The following is a 24809-nucleotide window of genomic DNA, read 5'->3' on the forward strand; positions in this document are numbered from 1 at the left end:
TGGAAAAGCCATCTGCAGCATGTGTGGATATGGAGCTTCTGTTCTCCTCTGCTTGGAGAGATGAGACCAGGTTGCTTTTCCCTGGAGCTCTGTGACTGTGGCCTCGTAAAGAGAACCTTGGGAAACACTAAGCTGGGTGGCAAAGGTTGATTCATAATAGAAATTGGGAAAAGGGGTAAAGAGAGCTCTAAATTAGGAGTAGGTCCCAGCCTGAAATATGAGTGGGTCATTGAGGTAGGAGGAATAAGAACTTGACAAATTTTTAAGGATATGTTTTTGACAACTACAAATTATATTTAAAATCATATTTAAATTAAACATGTTTTTTTGAAATTTAATTGAATTACAGATTTAACAATTGAGCAAGTATTACCTCGTGTCCATCTTCTATTTACAAAAGATATAAAATTATTTATCAAAGGTTTTAACTTAAAGGAAGTTATAGTTTCATATGTCAAAATATGAAATGACAATGCAAAAGAACCTAAGAAAGTTTTAAAGGAAGAATATATTTTTTAATGTGAAGCTATGCTGATTATAATCAGTAGTTATCAGATTAAACTATGTAGAAAGTATTTTTATAATTTATAATTTACATTAATTTATGTTGGGAAGAGAAATAGACTAGTAGAGATGGCTTACAAATTCTGAGGAGACATTTTTTATGACTTACATAATTTACTTTTTTAATTGAATTTATTGGGGTGACATTGATAAATAAAATTCTATAGGTTTCAGGTGTACAACTTTATAACACATCACCTGTATATTATGTGTGCTCACCACCCCAAGTCAAGTCTTCCACCCCCATTTATCCCTCATACCCTCCACCCAACCCTTTTCCTTTTGTTAAGACTTTCTTAATCTTCCTCTCTGAGCCTAAAATTCTTCAAAATAACTTGAAAAATATAATATGCAAACATTCTCCCTTGAGTATTGTATATGCAACATTTATATGTATATATATATATATATATGAGATGTACAAATATTTGCAAAGGTACTTTAAATTTCAAGCTAGCATTTCTTTGTGCAATTTAGTATTCAGTTTGGCAATGCTAGTTGATAATGCATCTAACACTGAGTGAATGGTATCTATGCAGAAATGAATTTCAAAGACCAGAAATGTGTGTTGGTATCCAATTTTGGTTTGAGAATATTGTTGCTTTAATTTTCAGGGTAAAAATGTAATTGCTAATAATTATATTCTTTAACATTTAGCATTGTAGAACAAACCTATGCTCCAGCTGAATGTGTAAGCCAGGCCATAGACATCAATGAGCCAATAGGCAATTTAAAGAAATTATTAGAACCAAGACTACAGTGTTCTTTGGATGCTCATGAAATTTGTCTACAAGATATCCAGGTAATTTTTTTTTAGATTTATATTTCAGCATTTAAGTCTGCATTAGAAGTATTTTGTTGTTGTTGGCCTTGAATTTCTATAGCTGTAGCCTTTATAACTATATCTGACCTGTATTAGAAAATTAACAATTAGAAATAAAGAGAATTCTCTGCCTGCAGGTGGTGGTTAAGCAGTGGATAGAGTGTCAGACTGGGACTCAGGGAACCCAGATTCAAAACCTCAAGGTCGCCGGCTTGAGCAAGCGCTCATCTGGCTTGAGCATGGGCTCACTAGCTTGAGTATGGGGTCCTGGCTTGAGTGTGGGATCATAGACATGATCCCATGGTCTCTGGCTTGAACCCAAAGGTCGCTGACTTGAGCAAGGGATCACTTGCTCTGCTATGGCTACCCCCCCCCTCTCCGCCCCAGTCTAGGTCCATATGAGAAAGCAATCAATGAACAACTAAGGTGCCGCAACAAAGAATTGATGCTTCTTTTCTCTCTCTCTTCCTGTCTGTCTGTGCCTATATGTCCTCCCTCTGTCTCTGTCACAAAAAAAAAGAAAAAGAAAAAAATAGAATTCTCTTAGTTCAATTTTCTTCATTTAAAATTATATTTAAAAGCTTGAGTACTAAATCAAACATTTCATTTTTTTTTACTTTCACAAATGTAAAATGGGAAGTTTGAAGTTTGAAGCAGAGCTAAACAGAGTAGTGGGAAGTACACTGACCTTGGAGACTGAAGAAGTGTGTCCTTCTCACCCTCTTTGTAACTAGCTTTTCATTTCTCTGTGCATTATTTTCCTCATCTTTAAAATGAGATCATTTTACCAAATGTGTTTTATATTACCTTTCACCTTTGTTTCAGCAGTAATTTTGGGTAAGAATTCAAACATCATATTTATATTTCTTGAAGTATATTATAGTAGGATTTTACCTGTTATAGTATTACAATAATACATTATGTTTGCAGCATGTTTATATTCATATTTTTTAATGTATAAAAGATGGTAGCCTAGGCCCTGGCCGGTTGGCTCAGCGGTAGAGTGTTGGCCTGGCGTGCGGGGGACCCGGGTTCAATTCCCGGCCAGGGCACATAGGAGAAGTGCCCATTTGCTTCTCCACCCCCCCCCCCCTTCCTCTCTGTCTCTCTTCCCCTCCCACAGCCAAGGCTCCATTGGAGCAAAGATGGCCCGGGCGCTGGGGATGGCTCCTTGGCCTCTGCCCCAGGCGCTAGAGTGGCTCTGGTCGCAGCAGAGCGACGCCCCGGAGGGGCAGAGCATCGCCCCCTGGTGGGCAGAGCATCGCCCCTGGTGGGCGTGCCCGGTGGATCCCGGTCGGGCGCATGCGGGAGTCTGTCTGACTGTCTCTCCCCGTTTCCAGCTTCAGAAAAATATTAAAAAAAAAAAAAAAAAAAAAAAAAAAAAAAAGATGGTAGCCTAGATAGGATTGCTCAAAAGTTTCTCCAGACTTTCACTTGCTCACGTACTATAGTTTTGTTCTGTTTTTAATACTAACTTACACTAATATTTGGTGTGTCATCTTTTGGATTGTTTGGTTTGTTCTTTATTTCTCACATATATTATAGAACTTTTGCTTTTGTTTTTTAAAAATTAAAATTATATACCTATTTTTAAACAAGATTTTGATGTACAATAAGTTGAAATATTTTAATGAAATTTGTGCATTTTAGTTGACATTTAACCATGCTTTTATCTTTTTTTTTCAATAAATCTAGTCAGTGATGGGGGAGGGAAGAAATTGCTCTTCTAAAACGAGGGATTGTAGGTAGGTCTAATACTATTATAATTGTAGGATTTAAGATTTTTTTCTCTCAACAGTGAGAGGATAAATTGGCCTACTTTTTCTTGGAAGGGGATTTAGCATTTAGTGTCTGTTAATCTTGAATGTGAAATACCTAGCAGTTCCACCTCAATGAATTGTTCTTACAGAAAGGCTCACTTGTGTGAGCAAAGGTGTACACCTGAGATGTTCATTGTGTGGATGTGCAGATGGTGAAAATAATGCAATTATTCTAAAACCAAGGAATTAGATAAGTAAATGCCTTAGATTGGAATTCAAGGCAGCCATTAAAAATTGGTGAAGTAGACCTATATGAGCATTTTACATTGAATGAAAATATAATTGAGTAACTGCTAGGTTATCTTCTGTAATCTTCACATCAGTCTTTATCAGCACATTCTTAATAATACTCTGCAGATATAGAGAATGAGATTTAAAGAGGTCAAATAGTTTCCCAATATGTAGCTGCTACACAGGACTGCAGTGGAATTTAAACCCAAGCCGTTGTGCCCTTGTGACTTCAAAATACTTCATTTGTTTGAAGCAGACTTTTTTTCTTTTCTTTTTTTTTTTTTTTTTTTTTACAGAGACAGAGAGAGTCAGAGAGAGGGATAGACAGGGACAGACAGGAACGGAGAGAGATGAGAAGCATCAATCATCAGTTTTTCATTGCGACACCTTAGTTCATTGATTGCTTTCTCATATGTGCCTTGACCATGGGGCTTCAGCAGACCAAGTAACCCCTTGCTCGAGCCAGCGACCTTGGGTCCAAGCTGGTGAGCTTTGCTCAAACCAGATGAGCTCTCACTCAAGCTGGAGACCTCAGGGTCTTGAACCTGGGTCCTCAGCATCCCAGTCCGACGCTCTATCCACTGCGCCACCGCCTGGTCAGGCTTGAGGCAGACTTTTAAGAAAGTTTGTATTGAGTAACTCAATATCACTTATGATTTTCTCACATGTAAGATAAAGGGGAGTCTGGATTGGATTTTTTTTTTTTAAATATCCCCTAATTTTTATTTATTTATTTATTTTTTACAGAGACAGAGAGAGTCAGAGAGAGGGATAGACAGGGGCAGACAGACAAGAACGGAGAGATGAGAAGCATCAATCATTAGTTTTTTGTTGCGACACCTTTGTTGTTCATTGATTGCTTTCTCATATGTGCCTTGACCACGGGCCTTCAGCAGACCGAGTAACCCCATGCTCGAGCCAGCAACCTTGGGTCCAAGCTGGTGAGCTTTTGCTCAAACCAGATGAGCCCGCACTCAAGCTGGTAACCTTGGGGTCTCGAACCTGGGTCCTTGGCATGCCAGTCCGATGCTCTATCCACTGCGCCACCACCTGGTCAGGCTCTGGATTGGATTTTTTGTCTTTCAGCTCTAACACTTTGTTGTTTCTTTTACACTTGATCTTAGCCAAAAGGCAGAGAAATGATTTTATTGCTTCTTTTATAATACCTGGCCTAACCAAATTGCAAGTATGACCTGCATATTATCTAACCTATCATAGATTTTCAATAAATATTAATTGAATAAATGGAAATATGCATAATTCATAGGATCATAGAATTCAAAGCTAGCCTTGAATCTAAGGCATTTTGCATTCTTCCCTGTCCTTTCAAAAAGGATATGGACAGCAACTTCTGTTCTCCTGTCAGTTAATGCACATAGACATTGGGAGTCAGAGTGTTTGCTGCTTGAGGTCTTGCTTTTGTGTTTTTAGATGAATGTTTACTTGAAAGCTGATGGAACAGCTGAGTTGCATTTTTGAGGAGTCTGACCCAAGATGAAATACCATGCTTGACTTTTGTCCTTGTGTCAGGTCTTACTGAACTAATTGGTGTGTTCAGTACCTGAGAGCTTAGTTTCAGAGTTTCACGTGCCATCACTTCTCATGAGTCTACCAGAGGGGGGAAATCTTGATATTAGGAGAATTTTTAACCAGGCAGAGACTATTATAAAAGAGTGAAACTGCCAAGTTTGAACTGTGTTGGCAGGGTCACACAGTTTATCTTTTTCCTGAGTGAGTTAGATTCAGAGTTACATATGACATTTTTAATACTAACAAAAAGTGTTTGTCCTTTAACTACAGTATTGACTGAACTCTTGGGAATGAGAGTGGGGGGCTTTGTACTTTCAGTTGTATGATATGCAGACAGAGAAATATATGCTATTCAAGGTAATTATAGTGGTACCTTGAGATATGATTTTAATTAATTCTGTAACCGAGCTTGTAGGTCAGTCAACCGTATAATAAACTGCCGATACTGGACCCGTGCGCCAACTAGTGGCAGCTTTCCGAATCACAACTCGTATCTTGGAATTTCACTCGGATCTTGAACAAAAATATGGACCAAGTCGCAGCTCATATCTTAAAAAATTTGTATCTCGGCCCTGGCCGGTTGGCTCAGTGGTAGAGCGTCGGCCTGGTGTGCAGAAGTCCCGGGTTCGATTCCCGGCCAGGGCACACAGGAGAAGCACCCATCTGCTTCTCCACCCCTCCCCCTCTCCTTCCTCTCTGTCTCTCTCTTCCCCTCCCGCAGCCGAGGCTCCATTGGAGCAAAGATGGCCCGGGCTCTGGGGATGGCTCCTTGGCCTCTGCCCCAGGCACTAGAGTGGCTCTGGTTGCAACGGAGCGACGCCCCGGAGGGGCAGGGCACCGGGTCGATCCCGGTCGGGCGCATGCGGGAGTCTGTCTGACTGTCTCTCCCTGTTTCCAGCTTCAGAAAAAATACAAAAAAAAAAAAAAAAAAATTGTATCTCAATGAAAGCTTATTTTTAAACTAGTGACAGAAAATGTCTGGAAGTCAGAATTACTTTTTGTCATCATTTTGTCATTGTATGAAATGAAATGCATTTATGAAGTGATATGAAGAAAAAGCACTGATATTTAAAAGATATAGAGCTAGGATTAAAGGTATTTATATCTAGGTCAGGTAGTGAAGTCATAAGTCCTTTATTAATTTTGTGAAGAGAGATTTAACAATAGCCCTGATCTTAAATGTATATCACTGGTTATAAGGGAGGTACAGCAAATATATTAATCTATTTAAATTGTCCCCACTAATTAAATACCCTTGCTTTTTCATCACAGATAAATTGTATTATTTTCTACTTTAAATACTTTTATGAAATAAACAATTGCCTTTGACGTTATTTAAAAGACTGCAGAGCTAAATAAAACTGCCGTTTAAAATAAATTCTGTTCTTTATGTTGTCCTCAAATAGTACTTCAGTGGTTTAAATTTTTTAAATTTTGGCAAAGAATTAAATGATAGGGCAACTTGAATAATTAAATGTACTCTAATAATTTAATTAGTATGCCTTAGTAATTAAGGCTAGTTTGATACATCCATTTTTATTAAACCAGATGATTATGTGAAAATAACCTTACCCATTTTACCATATTTAGCTGGATCCAGAGCGAAGTTTATTTGACCAGGGAGTAAAGACAGATGGAACAGTACAGCTTAGTGTGCAGGTCATTTCTTACCAAGGTAAGTTAATTTTAGTGTACTTATTTATAACTTTACTCATGTTTTTCTAATATGAGAACTCAGTTTTGTAAGTTTTTGGTGTTTTAGATGTACTCTAAACTACTTAATGTGATGTTATAGCCAAATATTCATGCTTTTGATTTAATTTCATCAAGGTGAAGCAGGTAGTGTAACACATTCTACCTGGTTTAATCAGGAAGGGCTATCTTGCAGGGTAGTGAGTAACAGAATCACAGAGAGGGCCAGAAGAACAGGTTCTGGTTGGCTTTCTAAGAATTTCTCAGCCACACTCAGCACAGGGCTGCCAAGGAAGCCGCTGCCCCGCCATGCCCCTAGAACATGCCAAGTCTGACAGCCACCACTAAGCAGTCAACTTGGAACAGTGCTGCCTTTTCAGTGACCCACGGGAGCCAAAAATGGATGCCTGTGCTTGCTTATCCCCTCTTGGACTCATTTCTCAATAGAAGGCTCATGCCAGTGATTCTAAAGCAGGGGTCCCCAAACTGCAGGCCGCATGTGGCCCCCTGAGGCCATTTATCCGGCCCCCACCGCACTTCCAGAAGGAGCACTTCTTTCATTGGTGGTCAGTGAGAGGAGCATAGTTCCCAATGAAATACTGGTCAGTTTGTTGATTTAAATTTACTTGTTCTTTATTTTAAATATTGTATTTGTTCCCGTTTTGTTTTTTTACTTTAAAATAAGATATGTGCAGTGTGCATAGGGATTTGTTCATAGTTTTTTTTTTATAGTCCGGCCCTCCAACAGTCTTAGGGACAGTGAACTGGCCCCCTGTGTAAAAAGTTTGAGGACCCCTGTTCTAAAGCCTTAGTCACCTTGGGAACCCTCACGGCAAGGAGATCTAATCTCTGCGGTTAGGACAAAAAGAGGAATTTGCAAAGGAGGTTGTTTTATTCTCTTCCTTGCCTCCACATTATTTTTTTTACCTGTTTACGACTAAGTTGCACACATGATCTTCTATTCCTAAACACAGCAATGCATGTTTTCTAAAAACAAGGAATCTTGATGCTTGCTCTGTCATTTGAGAGCATATAAACTTAGCTAAATTTTATTGTTAGTGACTTTTATGTTTTTTATTTAGATTTTATTTTTTTTAATTCACTGTTAAGGAATTGAACCAAAGCTCAATATCCTTGAAATTGTTAAGCCCGCGGAAACAGTTGAAGTAGTTATCGACCCAGATGCTCACCACGCAGAAGCAGAAGCGCATCTTGTCGAGGAAGCTCAGGTGATCACTCTGGACGGCACAAAGCACATCACAACCATTTCGGATGAAACCTCAGAGCAAGTGACGAGATGGGCTGCCGCGCTGGAGGGTTACAGGAAAGAGCAAGAGCGCCTCGGGATACCCTATGGTAAGAAAACACATAATTACGTGTTAGGGAGAACTGTAAGAATTAAGCTTGGCATAGCAGGTAGTAGGGTAAGTTATCAATCTCTGTTTTAAATGTGGAATTTTTGTGACTATAGCACCTGCTAGACAAATACTGTCTTGGGTGCTAAGATGACAGGGATACATTTTTAGGGATACATTGTTAGTCAATTTTGTCACTGTGCGAACAGCACGAATACACAAACCCACATATTTAGAGTTAGGCTCTAAGTTAGGTAGAGCCTAACTTAGCTATATGGTATAGCCCAGGGTTAGTCAACCTTTTTATACCTACCGCCCACTTTTGTATCTCTGTTAGTAGTAAAATTTTCTAACTGCCCACCGGTTCCACAGTAATGGTGATTTATAAAGTAGAGAAGTAACTTTACTTTATAAAATTTATAACACAGAGTTACAGCAAGTTAAAGTATATAATAATAATTACTTACCAAGTACTTTATGTTGGATTTTTGCTAAGTTTGGCAGAATAAATCTTGATAAAACAACTTACTATGGTTAAATCTATCTTTTAGTTTATACTTTGGTTGCTCCTCTACCCCCCACCATGAAAGCTGGAACACCCACTAGTGGGTGGTAGGGACCAGGTTGACTACCACTGGATAGCCTATTACTCCTAGGTTACAAACCTGTATATCATATCATGTTACTGTACTGAATACTCGAGGCAGTTATAATAATGGTAAGTATTTATGTATCTAAACATAGAAAATGTACAGTAAAAATACAATATAAAAGATAAAAATGGCACACCTGTGTAGGGCACTTACCATGAATGGAGCTGATAGGACTGGGTGCTGCTCTGCATGAGTTGGTGGGTGAGTGGTGAGTGACTGAAGGCCTAGGAGGGCGCTGTATGCTGTTGTAGACTTTGTAACCACTGTACACTTACAGTATGCTAAATTTACAAAACAAAATCTTTCTTCAGTTAATTATAATTAACCGTAACTTTATTTTTTTTACTTTATAAACTTTGAATTTTTTTTTTACTTAGTTTAAAACACAAATGCACTGTAAAGCTATACAAAAATATTTTCTTTAGATCCATATTCTATATGCTTTTTAAAGTTAAAATTTTTTTTTTACTTTTTAAACTTTTTTTTTTGTTATAAACTAAGCCAAACACATACATCAGCGTAGGCCTGCACAGTGTCAGAATAATCGGTATCACTGTCTTCTGCCTGCCCATTTATCCCACTGGACGGTTTTCAGGGGAAGTAAGTGACACGTGTGGTGCTGTCTTCAGGGAAGGCGACAGGGCCTTCTTCGGGAGTACCTCCTGCAGCACTTGCCGGAGGCCCTAACTGGAGAGGTGTCCCTCTTTTTAGAAGTATGTCCATAGTGGTTTGCTTTGTCTTTTGTGTATTTATCATAGATTTGTTTGTAAGCAGATAATGAATGTACTGGGGACATTCCTCTCTCTGTTAATGAAAATCAATGTTGGGGTCCATGTTTTCAAATTTTTTAAGGAGCTTGTTGAGGTCTGCGAAAGCTTCACTGTGGATTTTCCTGTGGGCGTCTTTTTCTTCTGTAGTTTCTTTTCTCTTGCCTCTTCAGCTCTGTGTTCCTCTTCTAGGTTCCTCAGCTCCTCATTAGTTAGTTCCTCAGGAGCCACCTTCAAGAGCCCTACTCAGTGTCCTCTGCCACACCCAGGTTAAGTTGTTTGCCATCTCAACCACACCGATTGATTTTTGCAGCCTTTGCACTTCAGTGTTACAGTGGTCAGGTCACTAAGTGATAAGAATATTTCAGCTCTGTTAAAATCTTAATGTCATAAATGTGGTCCACTGTTGACCAAAATGTCGGTTATTCATCACATGGTTGAATATAAAAATAGTATCTACCTTCAGGGTATTCACAATGTAGTTGAAGTGAGAGATGGTAGATGAAGAGAGATAACTGCCATAATGGTAATGATAACATGTTTTTAAGCTTTTAGTAACTGTTATAAAGGAAACACCATTAGCATCTCAGAAGGTCCTACGGGCCTGGAGGTAAATAGGGAAGGGGTTCAATTTCAGGCAGAGAAGAACATGCCAGACAGGGAAAGTATGTGCAAAGCTGGGAAATGGGAGAATACATGAGTAGTGAGGAGGTTTAGTGGATAGTTATCTTGTTGCATCATAGAACTGTTTTTGATTGATGGAAATTACAATTGAAAATGAATGTGGCAGTGGTGTATGGCATGAATTGGAACAGGTGGAGTGAAGGGGCGGAATCTGGGATTGGATTTTCAAGGGAAGGTGTTGATAATATAAGGTCTACCAGAAAGTTCTGTCCGTTTTTGGAATAAAACAAAATACAAATTTTTCTTACCGTCAATAAACTTTATTAAATAATATAATTGCCATTATTATTAATGATTTCTTGCTAGCGTGAGGGCAATTTGTATATCCCATTTTTGAAAAATGTTTTATCTTTTGATGCGAAAAATTGAACCAGTGCTTGTTTGATATCTTCCTTTTTTAATTTTTTGCCCTTCAAAAAATTTTGTAAGGACAAAAACAAGTGATAGTCGGAGGGTGCTAAGTCTGGGGAATATGGTGGATGTGACAGACATGTTTCTGTAGCATTTCTTCCTTGTTGAAATTCGTAAAAATTACAGTAGCATAAATGAACTTCATCAGTAGCCATGGGTACACTATTGCTTCACACATACGACTAATGTGAATCAACTTTGTTTTAGTTAATTTGCTACGTCAGTATGTATACATTAAGTGATAAAAATAGAGAGGCACACATGCGCCAAATAAACGTGCTTACGTGTCGAAACTTGTTGTGATAGAAGCAGACAGAACTTTCCGGTAGACCTTATACTTGATTTTGAATTAATAGTACATATTCAACGGGAGGTAGCCAGAAAATAGTTTCAGGTGCACAGGATTTGGTTGCTGGCTTGGTTTGAGCCCCCTACTCAAGGCACCTATGAGAAGCAGTTAATGAACAATTATGGTCCTGGCTGGTTGGCTCAGTGGTAGAGCATGGACCCAATGTGTAGAAGTCCTGGGTTCAATTCCTGGTCAGGGCACACACAGAAGTGATCATCTGCTTCTCCATCCCTACCCCTCCCTTTCTCTCTCTCTCTCTCTCTCTCTCTCTCTCTCTCTCTCTCTCCCTCTCTCCCCTTCTCGTACAGCCATGGCTCGAACAAGTTGGCCCCGGGCACTGAGGATGGACACTCACTTCAGGCGCTAAAATACCTTGTTTGCTGAGCAATGGAGCAGGGACCACAGATGGGCAGAGCATTGCTTGTAGGGGTCTTGCTGGGTGGATCCTGGTCAGGGTGCATGCAGGAGTCTGACTCTCAGCCTCCCTGCCTCTCAAAAAAAAATGAACGATTACAGTGAAGCAACTACATGCTCTCTCCTTCCTCCCCCTCTTCTCAAAGAAAAAGAAAATACTGCTGCCGTCTTCTCAGAATTCTCCTCCCTTAACTTCTTTGTGAAAAAATCAATTTTGTGACTATTCTATTTTCTTACATTGATTCATTTTACTGTAAATTGGCTCTTGATAAGTACATAATGTTATTTTCCCACTTATTTTCTTTTGAATAGCATGCATCTTGATGGCATATAACCAGTATTATTTGGATAGGTCATCTTCATGCACCAATATCTATACCCAAATTAATTCTTCTAGTATTTATTAAACATTTAGGAGAAGAATGCTCTATTAGGACCCAGAGATACAACAATGAGATATTTATACATGTTGGCCATTTTTTTTTTTTTTTTTGTATTTTTCCGAAGCTGGAAACGGGGAGAGACAGTCAGACTCCCGCATGCGCCCAACCAGGATCCACCCGGCACGCCCACCAGGGGCCAGGCTCTGCCCACCAGGGGGCGATGCTCTGCCCCTCCGGGGCGTCACTCTGCCGCGACCAGAGCCACTCTAGCGCCTGGGGCAGAGGCCAAGGAGCCATCCCCAGTGCCCGGGCCATCTTTTGCTCCAATGGAACCTTGGCTGCAGGAGGGGAAGAGAAAGACAGAGAGGAAGGAGGGGGGGGGCGGGGGTGGAGAAACAAATGGATGCTTCTCCTATGTGCCCTGGCCGGGAATTGAACCCGGGTCCCCCGCATGCCAGGCCGACGCTCTACCGCTGAGCCAACCGGCCAGGGCCTTTGTTGGCCATTTTTATCATTTGTGAATTTAATTAGTAAAATATGATAAGGAAATGAAATTATTTGGATTCACTTTTTGTTGATGCAAGAAATGTATGCTTAAGGCACTGTGGTGAATTGTGAAGACAGAATGGTTTTCAAGATGCAGTACTTGTATTTAAGACCATATTGTATTGTAGGGGAGACAATTGAGTCTCCCCTACATGTCGTATGGTAAGTACCACCATAAGGGTAAGTGTAGGAGTAGCCAGCTTTTTACAGCAAGCAAAAGGCAGGAATGAGTACATTGTTCACATTTTGGAAAAATAGTCTAGCTGCCTAGAAACCCCTTTTATGTACTTATTTTTTCGTGCACCACACCACACACTGCTACAGGACAGTTTTTAAACTTGATTAGCTTTCTCTCCTGTGTACTCACATATTTTATTCCATTTGGCCCATTGGAGAACAATTTTGCATTTTGTCTTAATAAAATTTCATACTAACTGATAGAAAACCATGTGACTCTATCTAAAATTTATATTAAGAAACAAAGCGGAGAAAAAAAGTAGCATAAATATCTTTTTACTTTATTTACTAAATTTATTCACTTGGGTGAAAAAGCTGTCTAGATTGTGTGTGTGTGTGTGTGTGTGTGTGTACAAGTTAACTGTAAATGTATATAATATATAAGATGAACTAGGCTAATAGTAATATTTTTCTTTTTAGATCCTATACAGTGGTCTACAGACCAAGTCTTGCATTGGGTAGTTTGGGTAATGAAGGAGTTCAGCATGACTGATATAGACCTCAGCACACTCAACATTTCAGGACGAGAATTATGTAGTCTCAACCAAGAAGATTTTTTTCAGCGGGTCCCTCGGGGAGAAATTCTCTGGAGTCATCTGGAGCTTCTTCGAAAATGTATAAAATGGAATTATTATCTATTTACATTTTAACTTGTTTAATTTTATTTATGACTTTGTTTTTATAATTGCTTATTGATAACGGCAATAATACTTAACATTTATTAACTATAAAAGACTGTGCTTAGAGTTTTATGTGTATTATCTCATTTAATCTCTTTATTAAGGCCTGACCTATGGTGGCGCAGTGGATAAAGCATTGACCTGGAACGCTGAGGTCGCTGGTTCGAAACCCTGGGCTTGCCTGGTCAAGGCACATATGGGAGTTGATGCTTCCTGCTCCTCCTCTTTCTCTGTCTCCCCCCTTCCTCTCCTCTCTCTCTCTCTCCCTTCCTCTCTTCTCCCTCCTTCCCTACCTCTCCTTTCTCTCTCTCTTTCTAAAATGAATGAATAAAATAATTAATCTCTGTATTAAGGCTACAGATGAGAGGAATATGATATTTAGAGTGCCTACATGCTCTTATACCAAGCTTTTAAAACCCCTTCTCTTTCCATATTATGGCTTCTATTTTGAGAGTTTCCAGGACACAGATGAAATCCTTTCTGAGAATCAGGCCTAGAAGCTGATCTTACAGATTGGTCACTCCTGTGCTATATGGTGGTAACACTCTTTTGCCTCTTTTAGGCTAGTGCACCTTTGTTCATTTATAGTCACAAATGAAATAGTTTAAATACCCCTTTGCCTCTTCAAGGTACTTTGATAAAATTTTGGGGGGAAATCTGCCACAAACTTAAGGCACGGTTTTTTCCTCAAGAGAGACACCAGTTCTTGATGAGAATGCTCAGAACTAGGAATGTGGATAAAACAATAGCCATCTTCAATTTACTGAAAAATTAACTATGTTTCAGGCAGTGTACTTCTTTTTTTTTTTTTTTTTTTTGTATTTTTCTGAAGCTGGAAACGGGGAGAGACAGTCAGACAGACTCCCGCATGCACCCGACCAGGATCCACCCGGCACGCCCACCAGGGGGCGATGCTCTGCCCCTCCGGGGCGTCGCTCTGTTGCGACCAGAGCCATTCTAGTGCCTGGGGCAGAGGCCAAGGAGCCATCCCCAGCGCCCGGGCCATCTTTGCTCCAATGGAGCCTCGGCTGCAGGAGGGGAAGAAAGAGACAGAGAGGAAGGAGAGGGGGAGGGGTGGAGAAGCGATGGGCGCTTCTCCTGTGTGCCCTGGCTGGGAATCGAACCCAGGACTTCTGCACGCCAGGCCGACGCTCTACCACTGAGCCAACCGGCCAGGGCCCAGGCAGTGTACTTCTTAAAGATATTTTCCTTTAATCCTCAGGAGAACTTTGTTAGGTGATAGGTGGGGGATATCTCGTTTAAACATGATGAAGTTAATGTTCAAGTTGGTTGAATAACTTAACTAAAGTCATTGAGTGCTCAGATCAGAACCTAGATCTGTCTGGGGCTAGTCCCATGTAATAATTTAAACCCTCACACTCATGTCCCCCAAAGAAAACTCCCATCTCACAGGTAGGATTCAGACTTCATTTTAGTTCCCCAGCCCTCTCCAGCTGTGTGTCTGGAATTGGATCCTGGCATGGCACCATAACTAGAACTCTGTTGGGAGTCCAGGTCCCAGGACTCTCTCAGCACGCAGATGAGTGCTGGTGGGTGCAAGTTCAATTTCAAGACAGAAATTTCCAGGCCATGATGGGCAGTAAGTAGGCTAAAGTAATAGAGATTGGGAAGTGTATAGCTCTTGTTTGAGAAGTAAATAGCATTTGAACGAGGAATAGCAATAGATGAGTAATGAAGGTTTCTCTATCAAGTTATATTAGGGCCCTTTATGATGTAACTCTTATGTTGAGAGCTTGTTTATAACATGTTAAATTATCTAGTTCGGGTGTGACATTTAGGACAGTTTGTTTTATTGAAAACTAGTTATCTTTAATAAAGCATTGTCACATTGAAGCAGTTTTATTTTAAAAGTGGATATTAGAACAGATTATTAAATTATGAAGATTTCTCAGATCATCTTGAAGTAACCTCTTTTGGTGAAGAATGTATATCTAAGTACTTTCAGTGTGGTATATATTCTTATACCTGATCTGATTCTGAAGATTTCCATGTTTTACATGGGTTTATATAGATAGAGAAAAAGATTTAGATGCAGATATTTACATTTAGAAAACTGGTTCTCCAAGTAATGACCTCTAAAAGAAATTGAAGCTTTTCTTCTGTTACTTTTCTTTAAAATTTCTCTTCATTGTAAAGTGACTATCAAATATTTTTTAAAGGTATTGTGCCAATCAGTTTTAATTGTTTGAGGTTTTGCTTTTTTTTTGTTTGGTTGATTTCGGTTGTAATTATGGAGTTTCTTTTAAAAAGATTATGTAAGTTCACTTACTGGGGTTTGCATTTCTGGTTTTAAATGAAAACAAAAAATTTTATATGTGTTCTTCAGATGTATTGGCAAGCCAGGAACAACAGATGAATGAGATAGTTACCATTGATCAACGTGAGTATTCATGCCCAGAATACATGGCCCATTAATCAATAAGAAATATTTCATTAGTCAATACTGCAAGATAGTAACGAGAAAAACTTTTTAAAATATTTATGAAGTATTAAAGAAATATAATAAACTAGAACCAACATCTGTGTACACGATACACTATTAAGAAATTGTTACATATAAAGTTTACCTGTTGTAGATCACATCTTATGTGACTATCCTGAATTGGATGTTTATCATTCTATGAATATTTTATGTTTTTACCAACTAGGTAACCTTAAACACTTTATAATGTTCTGCATGTTTAAACTTTGTGGGTAAAATTGTAATATACTAAGCATATTCTTTTGTAACTTGCTTTTTTTGTTTGAAAGTTATGAGACTTACCCATGTTGATACTTATAGTGTGATTTAATTCATTTTTACTGCTGTATATTAAAACTTTGTGACCATCATTGAGTAAGTATTTGTCAGAATGTATATTAGATTCACTGGCTGTGGTATCATGACGTTTCTACCTTTTCAACCTTACTAGGTATTACCACAGTTTTTTTCTCAAGGTAGTAGTGTAAGTATTTACTCTCATAAATAGGGAATGTGAGTTCTCATTTGTCCACATCTTCCCCAACATTTGCTAAACCACTTTTTTTTTTTCTTTTTTTCTTTTTTTCTGAAGCTGGAAACGGGGAGAGACAGTCAGACAGACTCCCGCATGCGCCCGACCGGGATCCACCCGGCACGCCCACCAGGGGGCGACACTCTGCCCACCAGGGGGCGATGCTCTGCCCATCGGGGCGTCGCTATGTTGCGACCAGAGCCACTCTAGCGCCTGAGGCAGAGGCCACAGACCCATCCCCAGCGCCTGGACCATCTTTGCTCCAATGGAACCTTGGCTGTGGGAGGGGAAGAGAGAGACAGAGAGGAAGGAGAGGGGGAAGGGTGGAGAAGCAGATGGGCGCTTCTCCTGTGTGCCCTGGCCGGGAATTGAACTCGGGACTTCTGCACGCCAGGCCAATGCTCTACCACTGAGCCAACCGGCCAGGGCCTGCTAAACCACTTTTAATGAACAAATGTTTTATAACTGTATGTACACTGTTATATCAGAAATAGAAAGACCAACTCTTACTAAGTTGAGATATATAGCCTTGAAACTTTTCTTGTAATTTTGTTGAGAAGTATTGTGGATTAAGGCTTTTTGAAATGAGCCTTATTTTTGTTGAAGTAATAAGAGGGGCATTAGTCAGACTAATTGTATTTTATGTCTTTCAGTAGTTTTTTTCACTGCTTGTATTAGAAGGGAAACAGTTTTTCCTTATCTTTCTTTGCAGCTGTCCAAATTATTCCAGCATCTGTACAGTCTGCTACACCCACTGCCATCAAAGGTATAAACAGTAGTGCAAAGGCAGCCAAAGTGCAGAGAGCTCCCCGGATTTCAGGGGAAGACAGAAGTTCACCTGGAAACAGAACAGGTATTTTTTTGTATTATCATCAGGTATTTATAAAGTTTGTCAAATTATTTGTATTTTGTCTTATTTTGCTATGAAAATGTGAGTATGGACTATTTATCTGGCAGTGCTTAGATAGCATTTGACAAAGCATGTGCTCTTTGCATGGCTGAGATGGGAGCCAGAGAACCTGTTTGTTGCCTTTGCCCTCTCTTAATTCATAGCCCTGTGGTCAATACTGTTCCTGTCTGTTTAGGAAACAACGGCCAGATCCAGCTGTGGCAGTTTTTGTTAGAACTTCTCACTGACAAGGATGCTCGAGATTGCATTTCTTGGGTTGGTGATGAAGGCGAGTTTAAGCTAAATCAGCCTGAACTGGTTGCACAGAAATGGGGACAACGTAAAAATAAACCTACAATGAACTATGAGAAACTCAGTCGTGCATTAAGGTGAGCATTTATTACTTTTTAAAATAAACATCAATTTTTTCTTAAAAATGGCTTTTTATTCTAGGTATAAACATTGTTATATAATGATGTTAAAATGCTTGACTAGTTCATAAGATATTTTCTTTATATATAAAAACTAAAATTGTTCACACTTTTTAAGATTTTTAGTAATAAATTTGAGGTACATAGTGTTTTTGTTTTTTGGGTTTTTTTTTTTTTAACAGAGACAGACAATCAGAGAGAGGGACAGATAGGGACAGGCAGAAAGGGGGAGAGATGAGAAGCATCAATTCTTTGTGGCGGCACCTAAGTTGTTCATTGATTGTTTTCTCATGTGTGCCTTGACCGGGGGACTACAGCAAACTGAGTGACCCCTTGCTCAAGCCAGTGACCTTGGGGTCATGTCTATGATCTCACGCTCAAGCCAGCGACCCTGCACTCAAGCTGGTGAGCCTGTGCTCAAGTTGAATGAGCCTACACTCAAGCTGGTGACCTTGGGGTTTTGAACTTGGGTCCTCCAAGTCCCAGTTTGATGCTCTATCCACTGTGCCAGTATCTGGTCAGACTTTTTTGTTGTTGTTGTTTTAAGATTGTTTTTGTTTATCAGGGGAAACCTTTATTTTTCCTTTACATATGAAGGTTAACTGCTGGATAAATTATTTGTGGCTGCCAGTTCTTAACGATATATTGTATGTCATTTCACTCTCTCCTGGCCTGCCATGTTACTGTGAGAATTCTGCTGATAGCCTAATGGGAGAAAATTACTTGTTTTTATCTGATTAAAAAGCATATACTATGAACAAAAGGTTAGGGAGTTGTCCTAGATTCATTCTCAGAATGTGGTCTCTAGACCTGCAGCATCAGCCCCACCCCTCGCCTGGAGACTTACTGGAAGTGCAGGTGCTCAGGGCCTAACCCAAACTCGGAGTCAGACTCAGAGTTCTTACAGGGTCCCTGGTGATTCCTCTGCATGTTCAGTTCTGAGATGCTCTGATATAATGTGCATTTCATCCTCAAATTTCCCCACTTGTCCCAGTTGCATTCCTTTTGGCTGTTTCCCAACCCACCTAACCCCAAATCTGTCTAGCAAAGTATCACACATTGCATTTGGTTATCAAAAATCTTTAGTCTTGCCTGACCTGTGGTGGCGCAGTGGATAAAGCGTCGACCTGGAAATGCTGAGGTCGCCGGTTCGAAACCCTTTGCTTGCCTGGTCAAGGCACATATGGGAGTTGATGCTTCCAGCTCCTCCCCCCTTCTCTCTCTCTGTCTCTCTCTCCTCTCTAAAAATGAATAAATAAAATAAAAAAATATTAAAAAAAAATCTTTAGCCTCTTTTTACCTAAAACTGTGGCTCTCAGACATTAGCATGCATCATCACTCGGAGGGTATGTTAAAACACAGACCCCTGCCTCCCCCACATACATACATCCACCGTCTGAGAGTTCCTGTAGGTGAGGTCACATGCTACTGGCCTTGGGACTACGCACTGAGTAGCAAGGTATTAAGCATTAGTAGTAGTTCACTGTTAAATGTGATAATCTTGTTTCTATAGGAAAATTGCCTTTTTTGAGATTATTGCTAGATGGATGGATGGATTATGGATACGTGGATGGATGGTGGATGGATGGTTGGATAGAGCAAACATGGCAAAATACTAATCCATGCACATAGATGAATAGTGCACATAGTAAAGAAAAGAAATAGTTGAGATAACATGTAAGCAAAGAAACTGTAGGAGAGGAAAAATTTCCTCTGCTCTATATCACTGCCCGGGCCCTGCAGATTAGATGGCAAAAGACAGATTAACCAAAGGGAGGGGACAAATGCTACCTACCCTGTTTAAAACCAACATGTTAGGGCCCTGGCCGGTTGGCTCAGCGGTAGAGCGTCAGCCTAGCGTGCGGAGGACCCGGGTTCGATTCCCGGCCAGGGCACATAGGAGAAGCGCCCATTTGCTTCTCCACCCCTCCGCCGCGCTTTCCTCTCTGTCTCTCTCTTCCCCTCCCGCAGCCGAGGCTCCATTGGAGCAAAGATGGCCCGGGCGCTGGGCATGGCTCTGTGGCCTCTGCCTCAGACGCTAGAGTGGCTCTGGTCGCAATATGGCGACGCCCAGGATGGGCAGAGCATCGCCCCCTGGTGGGCAGAGCACCGCCCCTGGTGGGCGTGCCGGGTGGATCCCGGTCGGGCGCATGCGGGAGTCTGTCTGACTGTCTCTTCCTGTTTCCAGCTTCAGAAAAATGGGAAAAAAAAATAAATAAATAAATAAAAAAATAAAACCAACATGTTTAACCTCTGAGTTTTCTATCACTACCATAACAGATAAAGTTCCTGTCATTTGCATGGGGGAATTGAGTGTGAACTTGAACACACATGCAGATATTTTCTATTTTTGTAATTAGAGCTGCAAAATGTTGACCTATTTTCCTGTTTTCTTTTCTCCCCTTATAGTCTGCCTAAATCTGCATATTCAACCTTTACATTGACAGAATCAAAACAGAATAAAATGATTTGTAATTTCTCCTAGTAGTATAAAATTTTTTGATATAATTATGAGAAATTACGTTTACTACAATGATGGAAATTCAGTGTGTGTATTTAAGTATTTGGGAAGTAGAATATATAGGAATATCATACAATTATGTTCGTTTTTAAGGTGTGAATATAGTATAGTAGTTCTGCAATTTACTTCTGGGTTTTTTTTGTGTGTGTGTTTTTTTTAATTTTTTTTTTTCTACTTTTATTCTGAAGCTGGAAACGGGGAGAGACAGTCAGACAGACTCCCGCATGCGCTCGACCGGGATCCACCCGGCACGCCCACCAGGGGCGAGGCTCTGCCCACCAGGGGGCGATGCTCTGCCCCTCCGGGGCATCACTCTGCCGCGACCAGAGCCACTCTAGCACCTGGGGCAGAGGCCAAGGAGCCGTCCCCAGCGTCCGGGCCATCTTTGCTCCAATGGAGCCTTGGCTGCGGGAGGTGAAGAGAGAGACTGAGAGGAAGGAGGGGGCGGGGGTGGAGAAGCAAATGGGCGCTTCTCCTATGTGCCCTGGCCGGGAATCAAACCTGGGTCCCCCGCACGTCAGGCCGACGCTCTACCGCTGAGCCAACCGGCCAGGGCCTTACTTCTCTGTTTTTAAATAACGTTTTTACTGCTGTTTCTTGTCTCACGTGGATGTTGGGAATGACTTTCACAATGAAGGAGTACAATTCACCTCTCCTCACCTCACACACCCTCTGTCCCCCCCTTCCAGTGTAAATATATGGAAGTGTGGGTTGGATCATAAAATCTAAAATAACACGACCACACAGTAAAAGCAGGAAAGCACAGGATAAACCAAGGTGAAGCACAGATGCTCACAGTTCAGAATGTTGGCTCGATGCGAGAGGCTGAGTGTAGTTCCCCGGGAAGGGGCTGAGGGCCGCTGCTTGGAGGGCGCGCTGCCTCCCTCTAGGGCGGCTCGCTGTAAAACAAATGCTGGACACTTATTTTTGCTTTACGCCTTTTTTTAGAAAAGTGAAAATACTCTTCAGATGTTTTTCGGTTAGCAAAAACAGGTACCAACATAGGTTCTTTCATGAAGGTGAAGCGTTATAGGTGAACTTTGGGGATGCACAGGATACCTGTATCTGTCAATAGTAGAGTGAATAGAGAAATTGTGGTGTGCCATAGAATATACTGTGTATCCATGACGATGAACTGTTGCCACAAGCACTGATATGGGTGAACCTCATGAACATAATGTTCCGTGAAAGAATCCAGACCCATTCATATACTGGAGGATTGCGATTATAAAGTTCAAAAAAACAGGAAAACTAAATTATAGCATTTAGGATGCATGTTTGTGTGATATGAATATAAATAAAAGCACTGATGCTACTATCATGAAACAGGGTTGTATTTATTTTTTGGAGGGTGGTGATGATTGGGGGACCCTCGGGCGGGGATTCTAGGGTACTGGCAATGTTCTCTTTCCTGACCTGAGTCATAGTTACCATGTGAATGTGCACTTGTAATAAATCACTGAGCTGTCCACTTTTCTGTCTTTTCTGTGTGTGTAATATAATTCACAATTTAAAGGGTTAAAAAAATACAAGTTTTTTAAAAAGGGAAGAAAAGGAATATCTATGAAAATATAGGTATTATGTGCCTTTCAAATTTCTTCATTTTAGACAGGGAACAAATGCAGTGAACTGCTATATAGCTGTATGATTTATCTACTAGATTGAAGGAAGTATTAAATAAAATTAAAACTATGTGTATGTATTTATTATCTCTCTTACTAAGAAACATAAGATTGTACCAATGTAATTTTCCTCCTTGGAATATAAAACCACCTTTCTTCTTCATTCTCCTTTTTCTCAAGTGTCTTTTTGTTACAGCCTTACCTATTATGTAGAAATTTTCTTGAGAAATTGAAATGCTTTTTAAACTGGATGAGAAGCATTTGGTGGTCATCTAAATGAGATCTAAATTCTGTATTAAGGTAATTGGCACAAAGGAAACAAGACCATGGCTAATGTGTTACATCTCTTACTGGGAAAGTGAACATAACTTGTTTTTGCTGTTCTGCATCTAAGGAAAGATGACATGATTTCCTGCATATAGTCAATCATTTCATTAATGGACTTGACTAAACTGAGTAATTTTTATGATATAATCTTGCTAAACATGGGAGCTTATACTACTGGTACTTTTGCAAATGTTTCTTTTGTAATAAATCACTAACAGCTCTTTGTCAAATGAGCGCAAATGGGCAGTAATTTTAAAATAAAGGCTTCACAGTCTGCCAACCCAAAGTCTTCAGTTATCCGCCCCATTATTGAAATTGGCAGTGTATAGTGGTATATAAAGTCTCTTTTCCAAATTAAACTGGACTTCTTGAAGGATTTCCTCAAATGGAACTAATGTAGGTTTAGGAACATTGTGGTTTTTTTGTTTTTAATTTTTTATTGATTGATTTTAGAGAAAAGAAAAGGAAGGGAGAGAGGAAGAGAGGCAGGAACATTAATCTGTTCCGTATGGGCCCTGATCCGGGGTCGGACTGGAAACCTGTGTTTCAGGACAACACTCTAGCCCAGGGGTCCCCAACCCGGGCCGCAGACCGGTACCGATCCGTGGGCCATTTGGTACCAGTCTGCAGAGAAAGAATAAATAACTTACATTATTTCCGTTTTATTTACATTTAAGTCTAAACGATGTTTTATTTTTAAAAAATGACGAGATTCCCTCTGTTACATCCATCTAAGACTCACTCTTGACGCTTGTCTCGGTCACGTTATATATTTATCCGCCCCACTCTAAAGGCCAGTCCGTGAAAATATTTTCTGACATTAAACTGGTCCGTGGCCCGAAAAAGGTTGGGGACCACTGCCACTGAGCTATCTGACAAAGGCTAGGAACATGGCTCTGTAATGATGTCTGATTTCCATTTTTTCTGTATTGCCTCTTCTGGCCGTTTTTTACTTACACTTTTTTTTTTTTTTTTTTTGTATATTTTGTATTTTTCTGCAGTTGGAAACAGGGAGGCAGTCAGATTCACCCGGAATGCCCACCAGGGGGCGATGCTGTGCCCATCTGGGGCGTTGCTCTGTTGCAACCAGAGCCATTCTAGCGCCTGAGGCAGAGGCCACAGAGCCATCATCAGCGCCCGGGCCAACTTTGCTCCAGTGGAGCCTTGGCTGCGGGAGGAGAAGAGAGAGACAGAGAGGAAGGAGAGAGGGAAGGGTGGAGAAGCAGATGGCGCTTCTCCTGTGTGCCCTGGCCAGGAATTGAACCCAGACTCCTGCATGCCAGGCTGACGCTCTACCACTGAGCCAACCTGCCAGGCCTTTACTTACACTTTTGAGGTTCCCTATCGGGTTTGGAGAATTTCTCTGAAAGGAAAGGCTGTGTATATTACATGATAAAAGTGAAGGCATGGTTATACAATACAGGATTTTGTACAAGACAGAAAAGAAGTGGACAGTCTGACAATCCATAAAATATGTATGCTAAAAAAATTTCTTCATACTATATGGAATTTTAATTGTTAACAGAACTTATATTTATAGAGGGCTATGTACCAGTTATTGTGTGCTTAGCACTTCTAATCTTCAGCAGTTCTATGAGGGTAAGTACTGTTTTTTAGCCTCATTTTATAGATGAGGAATAAAAACTTAGAGAAAATGTGTCTTTCTTCTGGTTACAAAGGAAGTAAATAAAGAGCTAAATTTTGAATCTCAGCATTCTGACTGTTAGCCCTTGCTCATAAGTTCTGTTACTGCTCCCAAGGTTTTTATGTTTTGTTTGTTTAATAATGTTTATTTTTAAATCAGTGTTTTATCTTAATGATGTAAAATGTGCTTTGAAACATTTGTATATAAAGTTTTAGAGCATTGAGCATTGAAATTTAAGTAAATAATGTTTTGAAGTTCCCTTGGATAGTAACACTGAATATTTCTATATAACTTCAATGTTAATTGCTATTAGGGTAGATGTAACACTCGACTAGTTTTCTGCTTATGGATGAGTCTGTGAAATACTATAAGAAGTCCAGACTCTTTATTTTTTATATAGTACTGTTGTCTTTTTTCTTTTTAAAGGTATTATTATGATGGGGACATGATTTGCAAAGTTCAAGGCAAGAGATTTGTGTACAAGTTTGTCTGTGACTTGAAGACTCTTATTGGATACAGTGCAGCAGAGTTGAACCGTTTGGTCACAGAGTGTGAACAGAAGAAACTTGCAAAGATGCAACTGCACGGAATCGCCCAGCCAGTCACAGCAGTAGCCCTGGCCACAGCTTCTCTGCAAACAGAAAAGGATAATTGAGCCCAGGACCTTCTGGGAGTTTGAGATCTTTCTTACATATTAGAGCAAGTATTGCTCTTACCTTTATTACTGAATTTGAATCTTCTTTTATTTCTAGACTGTACAATCTGATGCATGATTTTTTTTATAAATATTTCATACTCTTGTGAATTTGGATCTTTTTACTTTAAGCATATATTTTAGAATATGTGTATGTTAAAGGATCACCACGATGGCTTCAGTATGAGGGCAGATTCATTGTGTGATAGTTTGTTAAGTCAGGAAAGCTAAACTGGTCAGTATTAATATCTAGCCCTACCAAAAATAGCCAGTAGTGTCTGAGGATGAAAAATAAATGAAGTGTCTCCAGGGAACAGTCTGGCTTAACTATTTTTGAAATATCACTGTTTCCCCTCTCTGCTGCTTTCGATGTTGCTTTATATAGAACCAGAAAATGGAGTTGTAACAGTTAAAGCATGTGTGCCTGTTTCATCTAATCAAGCAGAGCTAAAATAGTCATATCAAATAAAAATATATTAATAAATTACTAAACGAATAGTATCCACTTATTAAAGTAATTTATATAT

At 39.9% G+C, this 24809-nt stretch overlaps 1 protein-coding gene across 2 annotated transcripts in view; it reads left to right on the forward strand.

The window, feature by feature from the left end:
• Positions 1–24532, forward strand: part of GABPA (GA binding protein transcription factor subunit alpha) — a 33593-nt gene extending 9061 nt beyond the window's left edge. For both annotated transcript variants that reach the window (XM_066369928.1, XM_066369927.1), the window contains exons 3-10: positions 1222–1366; positions 6559–6643; positions 7771–8016; positions 12880–13074; positions 15487–15540; positions 16866–17006; positions 17239–17431; positions 24015–24532. In XM_066369928.1, coding sequence (XP_066226025.1) covers positions 1222–1366; positions 6559–6643; positions 7771–8016; positions 12880–13074; positions 15487–15540; positions 16866–17006; positions 17239–17431; positions 24015–24243 — 1288 coding nt within the window. In that variant the 3' untranslated portion in view covers positions 24244–24532. The remainder of the gene's footprint in view (positions 1–1221; positions 1367–6558; positions 6644–7770; positions 8017–12879; positions 13075–15486; positions 15541–16865; positions 17007–17238; positions 17432–24014) is intronic.
• The last annotated feature ends 277 nt before the right edge of the window (positions 24533–24809 follow it).

Source organism: Saccopteryx leptura, chromosome 2 (genome assembly GCF_036850995.1).
Source record: "Saccopteryx leptura isolate mSacLep1 chromosome 2, mSacLep1_pri_phased_curated, whole genome shotgun sequence".
In the NCBI taxonomy this organism is placed as follows: domain Eukaryota; kingdom Metazoa; phylum Chordata; class Mammalia; order Chiroptera; family Emballonuridae; genus Saccopteryx; species Saccopteryx leptura.